Consider the following 24,076-nt stretch of genomic DNA (forward strand, 5'->3'; position numbering starts at 1 on the left):
AGTTGTGTAAAATTTGCAGTTCCCACGGAGCGCCGCCGCCCCCTCAGCCTATCGAGGGGGCGGGGCGGGGGGGGGGGGCGAGCTGTGGGAATAAAGACATGGACTTTGCAAATGTGAACCTGTCCTCCTCTCCTGCTACAACTGGCCCGGCGGCTGCTAGGTAATAAAGTTTTTTTTTCAGCTTTTTATTATTATTAGTACGATTCAATGATGGCACAACATGTTTTTGAGGAATATTATTGGGAATCCCATCTCAGCTGTTTAGTTTTTAAAAAGGTTTTTCTGGTTTTTATTCAAAGAAAGCAACAACAAAAAAACAACCCAAGGTGGACATGGAAGCCTGGGTTCAACACTCCACTGCATAGTCTCTCTGAGCAACACCCCCCCCACCCACCCGCCCGCTGTACTGTACCCACCCGCCCTCCCACATATCACCCCGCCCGCCCGCCCGCCCACATCTTTGTGCTGGTTAGACTAAAGCTTTTCAGGGTTTGTTTGTGTGTTTTCATACTAAATGTAAAATGACAAACAGCAGATTCTCACAGTTTTTTTTTCTCTTTTGTTTTTTTGTGTTTTTTTTTTGTGTATTACGAAAAAACAGCCTTTGCGCTTTTGTTCGACAGTAGGAGCCGTTGGGTGTGTGTTATGATGTAATGTAGCATTTGCTCACAGGATAGTTAAGTCAAGAGAAAAACAAAAGTCACATTATTTTTCTTAAATATTAAAAAGTAGTAGAGTATCACCAGCCAGCTTCCCTCCTCTTTCCTCTATCCTAGCTTCCTTCCTTCCTTCCCTCCCTCCCTCCCTCCCTTCACCTGGCCCTGTCGGGAAGCTGCTCGGCAGCCCTGGGGATTGTACATTGCTCGTGGTGGTTTTCACTTACTGAAAAGATTTTCCTCACATCATCCTTTTGCAAATGACATTTTCTTCAAGCATTTAACATTGTCCAGCTTTTTAAATACACACACACACACACGCACAAACACACAAAATAACAAAGAAAAACTCAATAAAATCCTCGATCCCTTTCCTTCCCTCTCGCCCTCCCTCCTCAATTTGGCATGATTCTGTGTTTGAACACAGTTTCTGTACGAGACTGGGTTTTCGCTCTTCCCACGCACGCACACACACACTGAACAGTAGATTGGACGACAGCTACAGAGAAAGATCAAGCTGGAAAGCGAAAGGTAACGTCAACATCAATGGGAGGCGGTTTACAGACATTGCTTGTCCCTTCTCTAACAGCAGAGAAGCCTCCTCACAGGAGGTTTCAACTTCTCCCAGATCAGCACTAGGAGAGGAGCGCTGCCAAAAATCAGAATGAACGAAGTGTAAAAGAATTCCATCGAGAGTGGAAAGGGAATAAAGACCATTTTAGAGTTCACTCCCCCCCCGACCTCCTGTCAGTTTTGTTTCCCCTCCCCTGTAGTTAAGCTTAGGAGTCGGAGAGGGGGCGAAGAGGCAAGTGCAACCCGGTGTCCCTGAAGCGCCCGGAGGAAGCAGCTGATCCCAGGTCAGCCTGAGTCACCGCGGGCAAACGAGAAGCCTTGTTTCAGTCGGCCTCAGGATGCGAGCATCTCCAGGGCATCGGCCACCGTCTGTCACAGTGACAACCAGGCACAGTCAGGACAGTAGCAGAATACTTATTCAAATACAACGAGCAGTGGTTGCTTAATTTCACTTTTCCGCACAATGGCTCCATGTTTTGAGGCTGATCGGGGGGGCCGGAGGTCGAGGCTCCGGTCGCCCCTTTGTAATTAAAAACCGTTTGCAGCTACATTCTGGCTCAGCTCAGGCGGCGTGGGCACCGCTCTGACCGGCCCGCCCGGCCAACAGGGAGAGGTAAACCCGGAGAGGGGGACAACACCCCCCCTCACCCTTCTCTCACTCCCTCACCGGGACCAACAAAGCACCATCGTCTCTTTAACAGCAGACACACAACTTAAGAACACTTAGCCACACACACATACACACACAAGTTGTGAGAACACTCCTCTACAGGTACACTGCTCTTACCTGGTGTGAAAATACCCAGGATGCACTGGTAAAAAATTGGAGATGTGAATTCTCTGAGTTCAATCAGAGCTGCTTTGAGCTTCAGATGTTTCCTGGGCCACCGACTCATCTGACGTCCTCTTCAGAAGAGAACAAACACTCATCACAGCCTCACATCAGCTCAATTTATCCTTTAAGATTCACAGAGCCCACAGAGAAACGTTAGAGTCAAGGGTTTGGGTGATTAGTCTGGAACATGCTGCTTCCTACAGGCTTGAAGCAACATTCGTCTTTGCAAAAGGTAAAATAATGTTTGTATTAATTTGCATATGGTGCAGTAAAGTGAGGTCCGATCACAGGCACTGTGACACTTGATGCACATGTGGAGACACATTCTGCAGATTGAGTTAGAGGCCAGGGAGTGGGCAGGGCCACAATGCATCCCCAGCTCCTCCCCCCCCACCCCAACATTAACCATTACAAATGTCTAACCTTTGCCCAACAACAGTCTGAACCCTCAAACAGCCCTTTGAGGTTGTGAGGACTGACCAAAATGTGCTCACAACGATGGTTTCAAACCTCAAATTTGTCCACACAACCATAGAAAGACATGTACACACTCACAGACACACACTACCCTGTCACAATACACGCACTGATGCACCCTCTCCCTCAGACAGACCTGAAAATTCACACAACAGCGCCACCGTCTGACCGACCGGCCTCTCCTCCAATCCACCCAAGTGCAAAATCCAAGGCTCCTCAGTTCAATTTGTCAAATTAAGTTAACTCAAAACAACAAATGACAAACATGGTTCAGATGTTCCACTTGCTAACAGTCGTTAAACAAGACAAAAACACACAAGATATATTTATATATTCATATATAGTTTAAGCAACAAAAACAAAAAAAAGATCTGGAATTAAGTAAACTAATCTTTTGTATAATTGAATTATTTGGTAGAGAGCAGTTCAATACTGGCACACACCACTGTCAAGTCTGGCTAATACTCAAGGTTCTGTCTCCCTACGTAAGCTTTGAAGTTGTTAAATATTCACGGCTAAACTTAAAAACACAACTAAAGCCAACATGTTTAGTATCTCTGAAATAAAAACCAATATTGAAGCGGGGAAAACACACACGCACACACAACAGGCTTAACACAGAATAATTACACGATGAAGATAAAGAAATTAAGGTCCATGGCTTCGCGCTAATGCTGACTTCTCGTGCACGCACTCTGAAGCGTTTGTTTTTCCCCGAAAAAATTGTGCATCATAGTTACTAAACAATCACTGGTATAATATGTAATTCTGTTATTCACACGTGTATTTCATTGACAAACACCACTGGTGGATCTACATTCACGCTAAATCGCACACATGACCACGACTCCCGCCCGCACGCCGACTCCTTCGCCCCCGCGGCGGGAGAACTCACGTCTGCCAGTACAGAGCATCCACACACACACACACACATCCAAACACAAACAAACATCCAAACACACACACACGATTCATCAGATCAGGAACTTCAGATGAGTACCCCCCCCCCCCCCTCCCAACCCCACACCCATAAGGAAAAAATAAACAAATAAAACAGTTCAACAATACAATCATATTCTATTTGTAAACAGGTAGAAGCCACTTGACTTGTTGTTGCATCTTCGGACACAATTAGGATCAAGGCAATGAAATGTGGACGACTTTTGCACTGTTAATAATATTATCTTCAACCAAAACAAGAGATATTTTTTTTGAGATTTTTCTCTTCTTCTTTCCTTTTTTCAAAAACACCATTTGTGGCAATGAGAGCGATTAAAAAAAAAAAAAATTATAATAATAAAGGAAAAAGAAAAGAAGCAAGTAATATTTGTCATTTTTGTTGTACTTGATGAAACATTTAAAACATTTTGAGACACGGGGAAAAAAGGAAGAAACAAAAAACAAACGCCTCTCAGTAGGCCATGTGAGAGGCTACAGTATGCATAGATACAGATTCGCCTTTCTCTTGGTTTTTAAGTCCGACAAGAAAACATCTTCCACTGACAATCACACACTCACACAGTTACACACTCCCCACTTTAGATTTTTTCTTTTTAACATCAGTGGAGTGGAGGAGTGGTGGAAGAGGAGGAGAGAGGGAGCGTTGAGTTTTCTACAGCTTGCCCTCCACAACCCCGCCCCCAACATTAGGACCCCCCCCCCCAAAAGACAGCATATTGAAAGCAGTGTGTTGAGCTTCTCCAGCTTAAAGCAGTTATTTGGCAGAGAATTTTTTTTTTTTTACAGACCTATACATCGTTTTCAGTGCTAGAAGTTGGATTTTCCTTTCCTACAAGGAGTAGTAGTTTCTTTTTTTTTATTCAACTACAAGGGGGGGAAAACTGGCTTGATTTCCTGAGAACCATTGCTGGTTATTTAGCAGACAGAGAGGAATAGTTCAAATAACCAACGCCATGGCCAAAAACACTGATCCGAATTCCCAGAGTTACAAAGCATCATCTTCATCCTCAGTAAGAGTGTAAATTTTTTCTTGTTTTTCTTTTTTTTAAAGGTTTTTTTTTCACGTTTTTTTTAAAAATGATTTTTGAATTTTTTTGTGTATTTTTTTTATTTTATTTTATTCCATCTTCTCTTTAAAATGAAGAATGAACACACGTCTCGCCTCCTAAGTCTTGTAAACAAGAGGTTGCGGTGTGGCACCTCCAAAACATTGAAAGCCTATTCTGAAAGTGCTGTTCCCCACCCTGCCCACTAGGGGGCTCGCGAGAGGGCTTGCTAGATAGACCCCGCCCCTATATTAAGGTGGGCGGGGTTTGCTAGTCCCAGCTGCGGCTACAGTCCTTTGCACTGCAGAGCTCAACGTTCTTTAGTTTTAAAACAAAATTGGTGCAATACTTTTTTTTTAATGTCACTTTTACTATCACCAGATAATCCTCCTAAGTCAGCTTTTACTCTTCTTCTACTATCTGTTGATCTTGAACTCCAAGACAACGCAGTAAGGTAGGCGTGCCAAGGCAGAGAGGAGCGCACACATACTCATTCACACACGCAGTCACACACACACACAAAGTACTTCCACACACGTGCGTGTGCACAGGTATACACACATACGGTAAGGACCTCAATGAGTAAACAGCTACACTGGAAAAACTGGCTGCTCCCTCTATATTGCAGATTATATATACTGAGAAAAAACCACATTCAGTGCAAAGTTAAAAAAGCTCATACTCCAACATTGTCAGCAAACAAATGCAAAAAAGAAAAAAAACAAATAAAAAGAATTGGAATTCAAATAAACATGATGAATGAAACAAAAAATATATATATATAATAATGAGCTCGATTGAAGCTTTTTTCGGTCTGAAAGAGCACTACCTGGAAGCAAATATCCATCTGTTCACATTATAGAATTGGCCTGCATGATTCAAGTATTCCGACTGATATGTTTTTGGGCTAAAACAAAGTGGACATATGTGCAGAGAGAGAAACGTAACTTGTATTCCACAGGGAGACCCCGTTTTGTTGAATATCTTGTAAGTGAGAAAGAGTCCAACTAGTGCCTTTGTGTTTTTAACTACTTTTTTTTTTTTTCATTTTCTTCTGCTGATTATTGATAATTCTCTACTGACCCTTCCCCCAGCCAGTTTGATTGGCAGGCGGTTCACATGGAGTCCCCACCCCCTGTCAGGTGATCCACCGGGAGGAAGGAGCTGATTGGAGAAGGGCTGCTGATCCTCCCTGCCTCGGTGCCACTGGGGTTCCCCCACAGGCTACTGGAATAGTTGGTGGGCCCGCCCCAGAGGGAGGAGCTGTGTAGTTCGCTGCTGTTCCACTGGTTCGGTTCAGGAGCGCGGCTGGGAAAGGGGTGAGACTGATCCATTCTGGTCTGAGGGGAGCCGATGGCTTGCCAGCTGGAGGAGGGAGTGGCCAATGACTGCCCTTGTGCAAAGAAACGGTTGATTTCCTCCTCGCTGGCAAACTCAGCCAGAATAGTAGTGTTCCCCAAAACACACCTGCAGAAAGAAGCCAGATAAGAGTGTGAGCGTGTGTCTAGAGTTTCAAACCATCCTGTGGCCAAGATTCACGATACATCATTTGTTCTGCTGTCATATAAATATCTTCCTGTTTCTGGAACTTACATGTGCAGGCTCTTCTGGGCCTTGGCGGCCTCGTCCTTGGAGCTGTAGCATACCACAGCGTTACCATGTGGCAGGTTGAGGTGGAATGTGATCAGAGGGCCGTGCTGCATGCACAAGGTCCTCAGGGTGGAGCCGTCAATCTGAGCAGAAAGGCAAGTTTAAAAAAAGAAATATCCTCACTTGCATACCTGAAATATAAATAAGACGCTCAGATTTAAAGGTTACTACATTCACGAGGAATTACCTGAGGTGTGAGATTTTTCAGAACGAGCCATTGGGTTCTCGCTGAGCTGCTGCTGCTGTCACCCCAACTGGAACCTACCAATGCACAAAGCATTAAATTATTATCAGGTGAAGCAAGAAGAAGTATCTGCAAAGGCAGTTGACAACACTTTCACAAACTGATGGTGTTTAGAATTGAAACGCAGATAGTTTTTCTTTGAATTTGAAGTGTCACAAGCTCTCACCAGGTGTGTATCTGGACTCAGTGGAGCCCCAACCCCCCATCCTCAGGGAAGAGGCATCCCAGCCAGAGGAAGCAGGACTGGGCTTCTGGCTGGTGAGGCCAGGTGGAGGTCTGGAGGGGGCTGCCACGGACATCGCCTTGGGGGGCAGGGGGACCTTCCACAGCTCATGGGCTAGGGAGGAGTTGGACACAGAACCGCCACCGGGAGACCACTTTGACTCGCTGGGTCTGGCTGCGAGGGGGAGAGCAAAATGAAAATGTTTTAACACTAGCCCAGATTATTTCACAGATCTGAGAGCCATCTGTCTCAAACACGATTGGAGAAAACAAGACGTCTCTGAACTACATACCTGAAGTGCTTTGTGCTGTACTGGTGAGGGAACCGCTGTGGCTGGAGGCACGAATGGATGACCAGGCACTGTTAGAAGGCATCGTGGTGTTCAGTGATGAGGATGGCCCTGGGAATGAGGAAGACGAGGGTTAGTCTTTAGGTTGCAACATCAGCAGCAATAGCATCCTCTTAAAATGTAAATCCATAAATCTTCTAAGGAGGCACATAACATATCCCTTGATGAGATGTTGTATTGTAGAATTATATAAGTTTATTCTCATGAAAACTTTTTTAATGTTTTGTTTTAGTGAGCTACCGTTGTTCCTGTCCCTGAGGTGGTCTGTGTCACGGACGGTGTTGATGGAGAGGTTGTTGATGACACTGCCGGGGGTCACATAGGGGTCAGTCTCAGGGTCAATGTTAGGGTAACCTTTCCAAGGCTCCCCGGGCCGGAACTCTGCAACCAGACAAGAACGGACACAGCGATTAGCAAAAGCAAAACACATTTTCTGCTTTTCATGTTGGAGCTTGTGAAAGCAAGTGTACCTGGGGGCCAGGCGACAGTGTTACCAATGGTCGGGGGGGAGTTGGCACGGGGCGGCCAGCCATCGCCCACCGAGCCCATTGATTGGCCCGGAGGACTCAGGGGAGATGGGCCAGGAGACAGGAAGTCATAGAAGGGAGAGTCCTCCAGACGCAGCCCAGACGACATAGCACCTGAGGGACAAACACACAGAGACGGTAAAGATATATTCCAGATCAAACAATAAATATAAACAGGCCAGTTTGATGCTACAGCTTTTAACGTCATCATCAGTATAATCTGTACCAGATTTGCTGTTCTGCTCCATAGGCTCAGTAGCCCACAGTTTCTTCATTCTGGACTGGGGCAGCTCTTTGTAGCTCACAGCTCCGCCAACACTACTACCGCCACCAACACCCATGTCCATGGATACATTCATGTTAGAGTTCAAGCCTGACAGAGGAGGAAAGAGAAGAATTTCAATATATGGCGGAATCTGACCAAAAAGGTTGTTTACATAGTCAAATACAAGTGACTGAAAATGACTGATAGTTGCAGACATACTTAAAGGGAAGTTGCTGAAGGACCCAAGAGAGGAAGCATCCTTCTGCATATCGGGTGTATTGTGGGACAAGTAGTTATCCAGGTACGGTTTGTGAGGTGGGGGCTGTTTTAGCAAAGAGGGGTCCAGGTGCCGTGAGGGGTCCAGGTGCCGTGGGGGCTGCATCATTGATGGAGACGAACCGATAGGACGTGTCTAAGGACCGGAGACAGGAGGTTACAGGAGTCAACACCATTTACAGACACTGTACTGTTTTAAAACTTAAATAGTGGGCGTAGTGAAGCAGGACTCTGGAGAGATCTTTAGACACACACACCTGTTCAGGCTGTCGTCCCACGGGCATTGCTCTCTGGCTCAGAGCTTTTTGTTGTTGCTGCTGTTGTTGTTGCTGCTGCTGCTGCTGCTGGAGGAGAAGACGCTGCAGAAAAACAAGATTGTTAAAAATAAATGTATTGTCGCTCCTCAGTTCAAAGAAACAAACATTTGCCACCATAGTATTGAGTTTTAAGAAAATATGGATCTTGTAATTCACAACTTAGCTTAGTATAATTCTAAAGGCTACACGGAAAGAGGGACATTCCTTATAGCTTCACTTGTGTGAGTTAACTCTACCTGTAACTGGTTGATCTGGTTGAGCTGCGACAGCTGGTTAAGCTGGGTGAGTTGGTTGAGGACAGCCACCTGCTGAGGTCCGAAAATAGGGTTCAGGCCTCCGTTACCTCCTGGGTACTTCAACAGGGATGGAGGGACCTTGAAACAGACAAGATTCTGGTTTGAATATGTTTTCTTCAACTTGCAGGTTTAACACAAAATTGTATTGTGGATGTTTGATGGAAAGTTCTCTGCTCTTTTATAGACTTTCACAGGTGTTGAACTGTTATGTAGACATAGTTTTAAACAGTAAAAGTTAATATCTATCTGGTATTCTGCTGTATTACACTGCCACATGTCCTCCCTCTTCCCTGCGCTCACTTTACATGTTAACAATAAACACCAACACTAATCAGATGGTATTAGGATCTGAACTGTCAATTATCCATCTCAGGTGAGGATCCAATTCCCGCAAATGTATTCTCATACTGCTCTGAAATAGAGGAAACCAATGGAATGTAGGAAACAAGGCTCATACATGTAAAAGGACACTGATTTGTAGATAAACAAGTGCTGTCCTGAAAATTCTCTGAAAGTCCATCGGTAAACATTTAAACTATTTCAGAGACAAGACCTGACATGGAAAAACATTGCAGCCAACAACGATAATGAGCAGGAGATACAATGATCAGCAATGTTTGCGTGCGTGCATCTGTGTGTGCGTGCGCGCTACCTGAGAGGGCAGGATGGGTGGAGGCACTTGGTTACGAAGGTTGGGTTGGGGGGGGACTTGGGACTGGGGGCCTCGGCCCTGTGCTACGCTGCTGCCACCCAACATAGGGTTTACATTCTGAGTAGGGGACACACAAAAAGCATGCATTCTTAAAATTGTCAATTTGCAACAACTTGTTATTCATACTGTAATGAAAAGACAGTGTTTATGTAAACAGGCTTTTAACAGTTTAACAGTTTAATCAGCGATGTGAAGTTTGATAAATACAGAAAATATAATTTTTACAGGCAACCTGTAAGAACAGCATACACGTTATGTGGTTTAAATCATTACAATATACACAAGATCCAACTGAAGACCTAAACACATCACCCTCCTTCCACACTCACCCGTCGAGCAACCCCAGGACTAGAGTGGGCAGGCGACTCAGAGTCGAGACAGGGGACAGGCTGAGCAGAATTGGAAGGGCAAAAGCTCATACTTTGATTGGAGGAGCGCTCATCATAAGCAGAGGGGGAAGCGGATAGCTGCAGAAGCAAGGCCAAGTGTGCAGCAGACGGCAAGCACAGAGGGACAGGAAGCACATCAGCAGCCAAAAAAGGTACAGAGAGAGAAGGAGAGAAGTAGGAATAGAGTTAATTTTCCCAGGAGGATAGAAGATGGAGGAAAAAGCAAGAAATGTGAGGACAAGGGAGAGAAACCGTGTGGAGAAAGCACCAGAGTAGAAGAAGTGAGATGAGATAAGAAAGAAAGAGAGAATGAAAGAAAAAAGTGATAGAGGATGGGAGCGCAAGAGAAAAGGTTGAGACGAGGGAGTCAGAAAGAACAAATATAAAAGAGGCAGAAACTACTGCAGAAAGAAAAGAAAAGCCAAACCACTGCAGCTTAATACAGGACCACGAAGGGGAATGATTCATTACTGCATAATAACACAACCCTTCTAATTAAGGACATAAGGGGTATTTGCAGGTAAAGAATTTGTAATGATGATAAAATATACCATCACCTAGTGCAAAAGGCAATATTACGTTCCAAGTTCCCTCTTAAGATGCAGTGTGCTATAACAACCACTGTGGGGCGCAACAGGGCTGCGTGAGCACTAACCAGTCAGACATTTGCAGCAACGTACACACACAAGTCTTCCACAGACCAAACTCATGATCACAACAGTGGACCCTGGAGGTTATTGATTTTGCTCACCTTGTCATAGTAAGGGCTGCGATCCATGGGAGACTCCTTGTGGAGCTGGTGTCGAGACCCAGGGTTCTTCCCCATAACTCCATTGTAGTCTCCCATATTGCTCATGTCCATGCGCTTGTCCTGCACCATCCCCGCTCCTGTCTTCAAGGAGTCGTCGGGAGAGTCTCTCTGCAGGCAGAAAGATAAGAACATTTAATAATAGACACAGAAAAGCATAAAATATGCGTTTACTCTTAAAAGAGACTTGTTCACTTTTAAGTTTTAGGCAGGTGAGTGAATAAAGAAATCTGTCTAGATGCAAGTCTGTACAGTAAATAATGTGAAAGGGCACTTACAGGAAAGTTCATGCCGCTGAACTGGTTCATGAAAGGTTTCATCCAGGGTTCATCCTGTTTGTTGACTGGTTTGTTCATCTGAAACACACCAGACAAAACATTTCATAATGACGTTGGTGGCTGAGACAAATGCGGCTCTGTCAAAAATAAAAAGGCAGCTACAAGAATTCTTCTACAACTAAAATCATGGTGATGTTTTCTGAAGCTATGTTTTGATATCATCTTTAACTTCCCGATACCTGGACTTTGTGTATCGGCTGATACAGAATACTGATCCCTAACCCATACCAGTTGATGAAAACATATATAACAAGTTACCTAACGTTTGTTACCAACCTTGTATGGAAGCTATCCTTGCTAGTGTTGTTATTGGACACACTGGTGCTGCCCCTCAAAACTGAAGTTATGCATATAGTACACATCCACATTGCCAATAGCTCAGCTTTATGCTACGCTACTGAAAATACCCTATTTCTTTGCTCTAAAGACAGAACTTGCCAGTGGCAGTAGAGCACAACTGCTGTTTTTGGAGCGGCGAGGAAGAAGAAGCGAATTCCAGGAAAAGAAAATTGCAGTTTTATCTTGGTAAATTTAAAATACTTTACACAAGTTGTATGGAATAAGTTGATAGATTCGGGTACTCGCCGACCCAGCATTTTGGGCAGTGTCAGTAAATCTCAAGCTTTCTTTACTTTACATGTTGCAAACAGAGGTGAACTTACCTTGTTTGCGACTTTTTGCTTGTAATTCCAGGTGTTTTGGTCGTGAGACCTGTTGTCCTGTTGGCTGTTGCTCCACATGCCAATCTCCACCTCTTCTTCCTGGTCCCAGCTATTGCCCATGGACCCATCCTCACCACACCATGTCTCCATGGGCTTTGGACCTGGAGCTATCAAAGAGGAAGGGAGACAGGAAGAAAATTAATTAACCCATAAACAGCATTTGGTCCTCTTGCTCATTTTGTGCACCTCCAACAGGGGAAACTCCCTGCACCATTGCACAGTCATTTGTCTGATTAACATCTTCTTTCATGTGTTCACTTACCAGCCTTATGCTGGCCACCCCAGCCAGGACCAGGCTCTCTGCTGTCCCTGCTGGGTTTTTCCCAAGTGCTGTCGATGGGCTTCCCCCAGGCAGACGTCCCGTTGTCCACCGACACGGGCGGCGGAGGAGCGGGGTCCCTCCATGTTGAGGACTCCTTATGCTGCTGATATTGCTCACCCCAACCTGAAGGAAAAAGAGGGAGTCAACATTCAGAGGTGGAACGAGGGTATGCTTATTTGAAGTGCATAATCAACACATAGAACCTTTCTTGGAAGTCAATGGACATTTTCCCATTTAAAACAATGTTTCCTGATCATTGTTCTTCTCTGCTAGAGAGAGCTTCATGAAACAGCCTGGCTCCTAAACCCAAAAAAACCCTGTGTCAGCTTGCCTATGCAAGTGGCCCTAAAGTGTTATTTTAACTCTTCTGGCAATGTAGACATATGCATAGGTCCCTATAATGTGAGACTATGTGTGGTCAAGTGTGTGTACAAGTTCAAACGGCTCCTGTTACAGCTGACCACCCAGGCCCGATACTTTCTCCCTCCACAGGAGGCATTTGGTTAGATGCCAGGGATACCTCCCCACAAAAATAGGACAGATCATGGGGTGGCCTCTAGCTCCAGTGTCCCTCATGTGACTGGGCACACAAATACAAAAACACAACAGAGACCCGCATGCAATCACAGCTAACTCGACACACACTGTGACAGACAAACTGACACATACATCCATGTGTTATAATTTGATCACTCACACAAACAGGGTCACTGGAAGACAGTAGAGCGATCAGCTACGCTGGCCAACCTTTTGCTTGTTTGTTTGTGTGTACATTAGCATGGTTAAGATGTTTTAATACACAAAACAAACACTTTCATTGCCATACAAAACCTATGCCTTGTTGATTTTCAATGGGACGGCTAAATATATTCTATTTCTGGAATCTACTGGTTATTACGATGCACAGCACATGATGTAGAAGAATGTTGAGTGAGGTCTATTAGCCAGGAGTTAGCCTGCTAGTACTTAACTTGCTTCGTGTGCAAAACGTTTTCCAGTTTTTTTTCCATCACGTTTTGATCGCCTAATTTTGCAAGAAATAGATTGCAGTTTATTTGCTAATGTTGTTGCATCATGTCAGACTTAATTGGGAAACATAAGTTGGATAAACATTTCTATCTGAAAGAAGTTTGCTGACATTTGCCAAAAAAATGCTCAATCTTGGCCTTGACAGAAATGCTATGTTTTCCTTTGATTAAGATGAAAATAAGTGTTTGTGTCATGGTTGATTAAATATGACTAACATATGACATATGGATTTTTTATTTCTCAGGAATTATAGAAAACTTAAGAATTTGTACATTTTATGCACTAATTGCAAAAAAAAGATGACTTAAGAATCTACAACTCTTAGTTTTCTCTGAAATGATCCTTTTGTGCCAACAAAAATTAAACCAATACTAACGAAGATTTATCAAAAAACTCCAAAGCACTTCTGTTAGTACAGTAGCTGTGTAGCTCACCCCACCCTTCCTGTCTGTTCACATTGCATCTCCAGTTGGTTCGCTAGACTAGCAACCCTGAATAACCCTTGCAGCCACCCCCCCCCTTCTCAGCCCACTTCTAGAGAAAAGCAACCTTTTTATTTTTGTTCCATCTTACATTGGAGCTGTTCCTATTACCAAGTCACCATAACTCCTCTATCACTCACACTCTTCTTGCGCACTCTCTTTTGTCTTAAACCCAACAAAAGACTGTGTTTCTACAGCTACAGAATTGGTGGGTGAGAGAGAAAGAAAAAGGCAAATGAGGGAAGAGAAAATCGATGCTCTTAGCATTCCAAAGGGATGACTCAACCTGCTCCACAAAAAGCCCTCAACACAGACAACACTGCAGGGAGGGAGACGGGTGAGAACGGCTGCATGCGTTTGTGTCCTCTCTATCTTTCTGTGCAAATTGTGTAAGCCTTTGTGTACAATGGAGTGTGTGTGCATTCACGAGTCTGTACAGTCACAATCTAAATCCTTTTCAGACCTTATTCCAGCTATGTCAAAAAGAGCCTGTGGTTGGGACTTTCTGATCCATTCTTAAGCCGTACAGGCGTGCACGCACATGCCCGAGCCATTTATACACAGGTTCAAGTCCTAGCATTTTCTACCTCGTAAATTAACATCAACAAAACAGAATCTTTTAAGTGCAACCCAGATTCACTACATGTCACAACTGAACATTTGAGAATCAACAGAACTAGGGAACTGATGGAAACACTGTCATTCAAGAATGTTGAAATGAAAGCATCCCTCCAGGCCGAATACCAGGAAATCTGTTGTAACCAGGTCTAATATAAACAGCGAGCCAGTGTGAGTCAGCAGTGAAAAAATATTTATTTTTCACTGCTGAAGAGCCATGTGGGTTACATTTGATACTCTATTGTTTGGCTTCAATAAGCAAATTAATTATTAGTAAGTGTGCGTATATCCAAACATACGGCTGTAAAACTAACTGAATTGTGTGCATGCACAAATATCCCAACTTACCAGGATTTTTCTCCTGGGCAGGAGGCTGCATGGGCTGGGGGGGATGCATGGAGTTGTGTTGTGGGTGAGGGTGGGAGTGAGGGTGGGGGTGGGGGTTGGGATGAGGGTGAGGCTGGTGCTGAGAGGGAGGGTGAGGCTGGTGCTGAGGCGGAGGGCCCTTGATCTCCTGGTCAGATTGGCCGGTCTTGTTCCTCATGTTGACAGATCCTACAGGTTTCTTGCCTGGGAAGACAGTTTAATTAAAATGTTTTGTCATCAGCCTGAATTAACAATCGTCAGTTCAAAGGGAGAAGTCTGCAAATTCATCTGATTTTGTTTAGGCCTTGCACGACTCTTCTTGGGAACAAAGAAAACGTGTTTACCAGGTTCTCCCCAAGCTGCAGTGCCATCATCGATCTCCATCCTGCGCCGTATGGACTCTGGAGAAGGCTCTTCCCACCCAGTAGACACTTCCTCTTTCGGAGCTCCTATGGGTATGGGGCCTCCCTGCCAGCCTGATGGGAGAGTGAATAAAAGTACAAAAGTGAGTAATCAATTTAATGTCGTCCCACTAATCCCAATAATCTCTAAACCATGCAACTAAATGAAACTCCTGCTGAGACGCTGATTCCTCACAATTACCTGAGGGCTTGCTGGGGCCTTGGTTGCCTCTGGACATGTTGGGTTCGGGACCCTTTCCCCACTCGTTGGAGGGCTTGGGAGTCGTCTCACCCCAGTTCTGGGCCCCGTGGTGGCTGTTCTTCTGCTGCTGCTGCTCACCCCAGCTCTGGGTGTTACTCTGAGAATTGGGTTTGTGGACTGAGTCGCCCCAGTTGGAACCTTGGTTTGAGGCGCTCTGATCTTGAGTATTTGATCCTCCACTCCCGACCCAGGTGTTGCTGCTGCTGGTGTTTGTGTTGGATCGGCTTGAATCGTTCCAACATCCAGAGCCAGATCGGTCGTTGTCGCCTTCCCAGCCCGCTGAGCCAGCAGTTTTTTGGGGCTCCCCCCAGCGATTGTTGCCTCCTCCTCTGACACCTTCTCCACCGCCACCCCACCCTTCAGTTCCATTTCCACTGTTGGAACTCCAGCCCTGCTGCGCTTTGGGCGCATTAGTCCAGGTATTTGACCTAAACAAATAGAATTAAGGTGATCAGTCCAACCTAAACATCAGACAATAGTTTTTACAATTAAAAAGGCAAAGATAATGAGATGAGAGCTGGAGAAAACAAAAAGTGTTAATCACCTGTCATCTTTGTTATAGTTGTTGCTCCATGTGTTACTACTGGTGTTGCTGCCTTTGTAGCTGGATCCATCATTCCAGCTACTCTGCCCACCACCTCCACTCCCTGAGACTTGTTTGTTGTCCCAACCAGAGTTTTGTCTCTGGTCTCCCCAGCCAGAACCTCCTGTATCCTGACCTGAGCTGTTCGGCCGACCACCCCAACCTGAAAATAAAGGAAAGTGGATGGGTTATTTATTTTTCTTCTTTTCTGTTCTGCAATACCTGCTGCTGTTATTCAATGTATTGTAAATATCAGTACAATGCAATCACACAAAGGTTTACAAACATATCAATACCTCCAGAGGGCTGGGAGTGAGCTGTCGGTCCTGCTGTGCCCCAGCTGGAGCCTCCACTGCTGTGCTTTCTGTCATCTCTTCTTGGACCCTGGGGCTGATTGATAATTGGAGAATTCACGTCCCAGGTGGTGTTTTGTCGTACGGGAGTCTGACCCCACCCGGTGTTGGACAGAACCCGGGGGTCCACATCGATCCTGGGCAGGGCTGATACTACTGTTGGAGAATGGGTACCTTTTCTGCGGTTTAGTCCTTTTGACTGGCTGCTGTCTTTGTCTGAGCTAGATTGACCTCCAGAGCTTTCTGCACTTCCCTCACTTCCTCCAGAGCGACCCCAGCCTCCAGTGACACTCCCCACACCTTGGGTTCCACCTGCTCCACCTCCCATGCCCATGGCGTCATCCTCTAGGCTCTTCCAGCCATTGTTGGCTGAGCTTCCTTTCTGACTTACAGCATCTGTGCTGTTACCAGGAGCTGCTGATCCCCATTCTCCATTTGACATCTTGTTGTTTGTTGTGGAAGAGGACGATGAGGTTGAGGAGGAAGATGATGTGCTGCTCCCCCAGGGGCGAGGGATCCCTGCTGGAGGGCCCATCGTAGTTTGGTTCCCATTGCCTGGGCCTGCAGAGCCTGGGATTTGATTGGAGCCAACACCCCAGGACGAGTTGCTCTGAGGCTGGTTTGGATTATTGGCAGGCCCCTGGTCCCAGCGCGGGGCCCCAGTGTTATTGTGGTTATTATTACTCTTGTAAGCAGCAGTAGAGGAGATTTGGGGGTTTCCAGCCTGCAATAACGCAGGATTTTGTGGGTTCACAGTGTCTGCATTTGGGGGGCCCTTGTCTCCAGGGTAGGTAGTCGCGCCCCAAGGCGTACCGAAGGCCCCAGCAACTCCTGGCTCTCCTTGGGGGTTCTGGGGGGCTGATGAGGGGTTTCCATTGGCCAGCGGACCCCCATTCCCTCCTCCAATGGAACCCCAGGAACAATCTCCACTGAGTTGGGGTGAGGCGGTAGAGTTTGGTGGACTAGAGGTCATTGTGGCATTAGTAGTAGTAGTAGTAGTATTCATCATAATAGTGTTATTTGGTCCATTGGATTCAGTGTTAAGGTTGGTAGACTGCAGGCCACCATTTCCACTGTTGCTGCTTGCTGTACCATTACTCATATCAGTGACTTCCATCATACTGCTGTTGTCTGGAGCTGCCATGCCACCCCAGCCCAGCAAAGGGCCCTGTTGGGTGGCTATACCCAGTTTGGAACTTATCCCCGGGGGCCGTTGGGACCCTGGGCTTGGGGTTGGATTCTGGGGCCAGGCACCGTGGTTGGCATTTGGGTTTAAAGTGTTTGGGTTTAACCCTCCGTTGACGCAGGGGGTGCTTCCACCTGTGGTAATCGTGTTGCTGCCTGACTGGGTGCCCCATACACTACTGCTGTTGACGAGCTTGATGTTGTGGCTACCCATGTTATTGCTGCCAATACTGCTGGACCCCGCCACTGAGTAGTGGGAGGACCCTGTGATATTGTTATTTCCATTATTTGCTCCTCCACCAATAACCTGGCGACTGTTGCCGTTGCTGTCTCCATTTACAGAAACGCCAACCATCATTGCAGAAGTCACCGAAGAGGGGGAAGAAGCCGTAGAAGACACAGAGGAGGAAGCATTTGCTGACATCATCATCACTGTTGTCACACCAACAGCAGAGAGGTTTTTCTCTGAGCCGATTGAGGAGCTAGAGTCAGCGTCCATGCATTCTGATGCCAGCTCAGGGTCTGATCCTGACCCACAACCGGAAGAGGAGGAAGAAGAGGAGCAAGAGAAAGAGGAAGAGGAGGGAGGCCAGACAGAGGAGTTGGTTGAAGAGGGGATATTGGGTTTGTCTGTACTTCCGTCCACTAGGACTTTGCCCCAGTTGCTGTTGCTATCAGTGCTGCAGGGAGAGCCAGAGGACCAAGGGGAAGGCTCATACTGCGAGTCCAAGCCAGGATGCTCCAGACCTGGGAAGATAAAGGGTGGACACGGCAGAGAAAACTATTAGATTGAAGGTTTCAAAAACATTTTAGAATTTATGTATGAATCTAATCAAGCATTCAGGAAAGGTGTTTATTCCTCTTTGGTGTACTACATTAAATCACAGGTGTGCCTTTAATTCCCTCTACCACGGTCTCTATATTTTTCTATCCCCCTCCAACCTTCAGCTGCCCAACTGTTCTGTACATGATCAGCGCCAGGTCTGATCCTGGTCACAGCTGCCACCATTTTGTCAACACAGCATGACCCAAAAGCATGCCAAAGCTATAAACTAGGAGTCAGGGAGGTGGAGGATGACCAACAGCAGGAGAGAAGGAGGACATTGGGGATGTGGCTATTATGTGTGAAAAGAGGAAGCTAGGATTGGAGGAGGGAGAGGGAGGGGGAGGGGTGCAAAGAAGACGAGATGGTGGCAACTGAAAAGACTGATTCTTGCTTTAGATATAAAGCTTGTCTGCATTTGGCATAAGTCCAAAAGTATCTGGTTTTGCAGAGGAGTCACGGTGGCAGGTCTGGGATTAGGGTTACGGAATGTGGGACACTCAAAGCATCCGCTCTGAGGAAGTTTCCTTCAGCTCAGCTTCCGTTCCATTATTTCAATATTAACTTTCATGTAACAATTTATGTTTAGTTTTTTGACCAATCAGTTGCACAAAGTGTCTGACTTTCAAAGCCTCTTTCACATGCAGTGCTGCCATCGGTGTGTGATGCTTATCGTGTTTGTGTTCCACGTCTCCTGTTGTTCCCTTTCACACACTCTGTCTGTCTCTCTCTCACTCATTCATCTCTCTCTCTCTCTCTCTCTCTCTGTGTGTGTATCATCAGTCAAGGTCAGGTCAGATCGCAGCTCCACATTCAAAGCAAACTGCCAAAGTAAGGCACTGGAAGAAAGAATGAAAGGCAGAGGAATAGGGGGGAGGAAAGAAACCCATGTGTCGTCACCTGTTTGATTAGGGGAGTGGCTGACGGAATCCCGAATGGGAGCCATGCCTGGAAACAGAGAGAGGAAAGACTGTCAAACAGGCTTAAGGGGAGTTAGATAGCGGGGGGGAAACAGACAGTGAGGAGATGTTAGTTAGGACTGATAGGTCATTCAATGAGAATCAGGCAAACAGGTAAGAGCAGTGAGAAGAGCTTGCAAGTAAAGAGTATTAAGGGTTAAGACACAAGTTAGCAGGTGGTTATTCAAATTATAATACGAAGAATGAAATATACATTCAAAGATTGTATGATGATGTCGCGCTTAGCAAGACATCACATTCACAAATTTCTGTGATAAATGTTTGATCAAACTAAAACAAATGTTGTCACAAACGTAATCATTTAACAGTTTCTTTGTTGATACAATAAAAGAGAGAAGAGGAAACTCATTAGGAGTTGTGAGCAAAAACATTTGAACATTTACTGCCATTCAAATGCAACCGTAACCATTTCTTTTAACGTGAGCAATGGCAGACAGGGTGCTTCTGCAGGTTGGTGTTCCATAATGCATTTCAAGATACACACGGATCTCCGACAGTGAGCTTGAGTTCTTATCTTTCTTTCAATAATTTACCTGACAGTGTGGCTGGTGGCTGCGGCTCCTGGCGGTGCAGGAGGGCGTCCCTGGGCTGAGTGGAGAACGGGCGACCTCTGGATCCCAGGTCGACAGAGGGGGGGTTAAAAGTCGAAGCTCAGGAGGACACAGCCTCAAGGGCCTGAAGTGACAAGGCGGGGCTTATCAGAGCGGGCAGAAGGCTGACCAGGCCCCGTTGGCATTGCTGAAGACTGTATGTGTGTTTTTGTGTGCACGTAAGTGAGAGCGGGGAGGGGGAAGGGGGGTGGTGGTCTTGATTTAGGACTCTGCCTCAAATTGGCTTGCTCCGGCACTGCAGAGAACAACAGAGAAGACAAAAGAGCAAGAAGGTTGGTTTAAAAAAAAAAAAAAACATACTGCATGGACATTATCAACAACTTTATGACAAATGATCGGTTTGTAAACCCCTCAAGTCTTTCTAGAGGGGTTTTGGGCAAATGTGATTAACACATGCTTCATGCAAATGTCTTAATATTTATACAGTCCAACGGGATTCAGACGAGCAGATGACAGGCACACACGACTCAGTAGAAACACATCTCTTGTATAATTTTCATGATGCCTATCTGAAATCTAATGTTATGATTTGTATCACCAGTAAACACAAGACAAGTATGTGATCCGACCACATGATGCAGTCAGACCAAAGTGGTTTACAATCTTTTATGGGTTTGTGATAAAGTGGCAATTGGAGGGTTGGCTTGGTTTTTTTTGACAATGAAAACCAGGCAAATACAGCCAAAGCTAAAGTTATCACCACAGATATATTAAAAAAAAAAAAAAAAGGGGAAATGTATCTTTTCTTTGGCTTTTTTTAATGTCGTCTCTGCAATCAACAATCCCTACTGGCATAAACCACACACGCAGATGTTTCTGTTTCAGATTCAGTTCCCTTGAGAGTGAGATAAACACGTGAGTCAGTTAGGTATGTTGGAAAAGTAGCATGAAAAAAGAGAGAAGAGTAACGACCCTGCACACCTTCTCCTCTTGAGGGGGAACGAATTTGTACGAGTTGGGACTAGATTAGGGTTAAACAACGGGCTTAAACCTGGCAGCACTGCCCTCGGACGCCATGGCGAGCGAAACCACTTATCCTGGAGCGGAGAAAGAAGCTGTGAGCAACTGCGAGGAAAAGACAGTAAAAGAAAAAAAAAAAAGAGGACAAAGGCAGGAATCAACAGAGCGGAGAGGGACACAGACATCCTTCAGAGGAAAGTGGACTAGTGTATTTGACAGCAAGAAGAAAAGTGTGTGTGTGCACATGCACGTGCCTCCTGACCTTTTCTCGGTGCAGGTTAACAAGTGTGTTAGCCCTCTGTGCCTGCTGCAGCAGTACACAGGTCTATTTATAAACCCTGCGTTCAAATAGCAACCACTCTGTTGACTAGCCAACATGATAAGAGACCTGACTAACACTTGTGTGCACAACGAGCAAAGTGTGCAAGTGCAATGAAGCATGCCTGTGTTAGATGTGTGGAGCGTTTGGAGGAAACTTGCGTGGTTTAGTTCAGTGACATTAACCCCAGTTCACTAAAAGAAAACAGAATCCAAACAGGGCAACTCATATCCGTGGAAAGGCTTCTTACAGACTCACAGCTATCATCGCTATGAAAGCCAACAAACTGACCAGACACACTTAACTGAGGCCAAACTCCACCTTTATTAACTCACCGCTCACCAGCTGAACATGGGCACACAGCCAGCACCTAAACATTAAGCCTGCCAGAGGGCTGCACAGCGGCCGTCTGGAACCAATCAAAAAACAGACGAGACAATGATATCATCATTTCAAAAACCTCATGAGCAAACGGCTCCATATATGAAAGTCATAATGAGAAATACTTTAGAGAAATTTAGAGCGTTCACTGTGGAATTGACTTTCTCCCTCTGGCAGCTACTTCTTTTTAAAGGGCAAGACTCTTCAAGCAAACTGAGCTGTTTACTTCCTTGAAACTTGACTCAACCTTCCAACATGGAAAGAACCGTCAACCCCAAAGCATCCAATTCAAAGTGCCTACTCATAGATAACCATTTATCCTTATTAGGCAGTGCAAATTAAAAATGAAGTAGATGTTTACCACTGTACTGTGAGAAGGGCACATCATCGACTGAACCAATGTTGGTTAGTGATCAACACTTTGGGGGAAATTATTCAGTTGATGACCACATTGTTATGGCCACTATCAGAAATTGTAGTTTTGAATTTGAAACTATTTGTTAATTAATCAATTTATATTTCAACAAAGTTAATCAAGTGTTTAGATGATCAATAGTAGCTAAAATCTGTAATATGCACCAGTTCCATCTTCTCATAGTAAGGATTTCTTGGTGTGATAGATTCATGTTTTAGCTTTTATTGGAGGAATGATTGAATGAATTCAAAACAATTTAGCAGCTTGTGTCTGCATGTAAACTAATATTTGTAATGTAATCTATCTGGTTTTAAATATAAGCCCTATTTCATTTATTTAGCTACAAAATAATTACTACAACAAAGACCACAGTTACTTTTAATTATGCAAGATTACTAAAGTGAAAAAGTGAACATTATCCCTCGGTTTGTGTGTGTGCGTGTGAGCATGTTCACTGCTGCTAGTCGGTACAGAGTACAGTTTGTTCCCTTCTCCCTGCTTCTATCTGAGAACGGCTTTCATGAGGGCCCCTGGAGTTGGCAGCAGTTCCACTGCTATCATCTTACAGGCGGGGAGGGGGGGTGGAGGGACGGTATGGGGACAAGACACAAACACAGTGAGTGTAGCTGAAGTGGGGAAGTAAGACACAAAAGAAACCAGATGATACTGAGGCAAAGAGGAGGAATAAGATGAGGGTAAGAGCATTAATCCATAGAAAACGTATAGAAACAGACATTTATAACCTCTCTACAACTTAATTTTTCTAACGCATGTTAATACTTTCCGAAACGCACAAACCCTCCTCCCTCCCCCAATAACCTGCGCTGACATCACACTTTAACAATAAACACTAATCAGAAGTGAGGCATTAAATAATCAAGGTCAGTTTCTTTGTAATAATGGTCATATTGATTTGAGGTCATACCACCCAGCCTTGTGAGGGAAGGGGAAATGCGTCTGAGGAGGGACAAAGAGGCGAAGAGGCTGTCACTGAGGATGATGGGAGAGGAATGCAGCTGCAGCTTCGAACATGTATAAAAAGCAAAGAGGTCAACTTCCTGAAGTCAGCAGCAGCCGAAGCCAGTACAATGTGTACTCCTCCCCCCCCCCCCCCCCCCCCCCTACACACAGTAAGAAGGAAAGAAACAAAAAGGGACGTGTAGCTAACTTCATGAATCCTTGAATAGTGCTACAACAGAATTAACTGATCCAAGTATTATGGTCCTGTTTTCTACCTTAAAACTTACATTAAGTAACCTGGTGAGGAAGAGATGGATCTAAACCAAGATGCATTTAACTGACAGGTCCATCTTGCTTGTTTCACACAATCTCTTGCATTAAGTTTCACATATGTTCATTTTAGGAATTTGTAATTGATACCAAACGATCGCTACAAAGGTTAGTAAATGGAAAACATTGCATATTCTCTCAACTGATTGACCTGAGCATCTTAAACACCGGTGCAACTGAACCATCATCTGAACATTGTGTTCTGCTTCGGGCACTTTTTGTGTGTCTGCCTGTTGCTATGCAACTGCAGAATCTATTTGAAGCATTACACTTTTCCCCCCAAAGTAGACTTTTTTTTATATATATATAATTTGCATGAAAGTAAAACTCCACCGGCCTTCAGCGACAAACCTTAATTTTGAAAACATATCCCCATAAACATGGAATGAAAAAGACGGCTGCAGATCACATGACAACAGTGCACGTCTGATAAATGCTGCACCGGAGAAAACACTTCTCATACACAGACACGTGTCCTCATCTACTGATCCTAGGTATGCAGCATTGCCTTTATAAATATGCTCCAGCGTCAACACAAGCATATTGTTACTCCTCAAGCTCACAGACATGTTTAACTTTGCTGGATTCCTTTCTCTTCTTTAATCTGATTTAATCTTTCTCTAAACAGGCCATCTTGAATCTGTTTTCTCGAACTGAAATAACTTGTTAAGTCAAAAGTTAGGGAAGACCTTGTTGTCGTGGCAGCATTCCTAAACACTCCCAACTCCTCTGGACTTGTCCGACTTAGATTTCAGACTGTTAGTCTCTCAAATATACACAACCTCTCATCAACAAAACGGCTGAGGAGAACACAGAGAGAGAGTGAGAGCTGAGATTCTGCATCTTTCCTGCTGAGGCTTCCTTGGTTTCATGCAACACCAATATAAAGGACATGAGAAGGTGCTCTGCTACACATCTGCTTCACTTTCAAAACAACATGCACTGCGATTGTTTACATGTGCAGTGCGAGTGTGTACACGAGCAGATAGGCACACTCATGTGGTCCACCGCTGTCCCGTGAACTTTGGGAGTG

The 24,076-nt window shown here is 45.0% G+C and overlaps 1 protein-coding gene across 3 annotated transcripts in view; it reads right to left on the reverse strand.

Moving 5' to 3' along the window:
• Positions 1-448: 448 nt before the first annotated feature.
• Positions 449-24,076, reverse strand: part of LOC133970678 (trinucleotide repeat-containing gene 6A protein-like) — a 33,699-nt gene continuing 10,071 nt past the window's right edge. For 2 of the 3 annotated variants that reach the window (XM_062407672.1, XM_062407671.1), the window contains exons 4-26: positions 19,601-19,913; positions 18,988-19,035; positions 16,023-18,011; positions 15,688-15,889; positions 15,084-15,571; positions 14,825-14,956; positions 14,463-14,684; positions 11,926-12,108; positions 11,604-11,770; positions 10,882-10,959; positions 10,547-10,714; positions 9,347-9,463; positions 8,635-8,772; positions 8,339-8,440; positions 8,025-8,217; positions 7,767-7,913; positions 7,484-7,654; positions 7,254-7,394; positions 6,957-7,064; positions 6,608-6,838; positions 6,385-6,458; positions 6,141-6,280; positions 449-6,014 (exon numbers count right to left, since the gene is read on the reverse strand). In XM_062407672.1, coding sequence (XP_062263656.1) covers positions 5,663-6,014; positions 6,141-6,280; positions 6,385-6,458; positions 6,608-6,838; positions 6,957-7,064; positions 7,254-7,394; positions 7,484-7,654; positions 7,767-7,913; positions 8,025-8,217; positions 8,339-8,440; positions 8,635-8,772; positions 9,347-9,463; positions 10,547-10,714; positions 10,882-10,959; positions 11,604-11,770; positions 11,926-12,108; positions 14,463-14,684; positions 14,825-14,956; positions 15,084-15,571; positions 15,688-15,889; positions 16,023-18,011; positions 18,988-19,033 — 5,589 coding nt within the window. In that variant the 5' untranslated portion in view covers positions 19,034-19,035; positions 19,601-19,913 and the 3' untranslated portion in view covers positions 449-5,662. The remainder of the gene's footprint in view (positions 6,015-6,140; positions 6,281-6,384; positions 6,459-6,607; positions 6,839-6,956; positions 7,065-7,253; positions 7,395-7,483; positions 7,655-7,766; positions 7,914-8,024; positions 8,218-8,338; positions 8,441-8,634; positions 8,773-9,346; positions 9,464-10,546; positions 10,715-10,881; positions 10,960-11,603; positions 11,771-11,925; positions 12,109-14,462; positions 14,685-14,824; positions 14,957-15,083; positions 15,572-15,687; positions 15,890-16,022; positions 18,012-18,987; positions 19,036-19,600; positions 19,914-24,076) is intronic. The other variant, XM_062407673.1, reaches the window with a different exon arrangement.

The sequence above is a fragment of the Platichthys flesus genome, chromosome 16 (genome assembly GCF_949316205.1).
Source record: "Platichthys flesus chromosome 16, fPlaFle2.1, whole genome shotgun sequence".
NCBI classification, from domain to species: Eukaryota; Metazoa; Chordata; class Actinopteri; order Pleuronectiformes; family Pleuronectidae; genus Platichthys; species Platichthys flesus.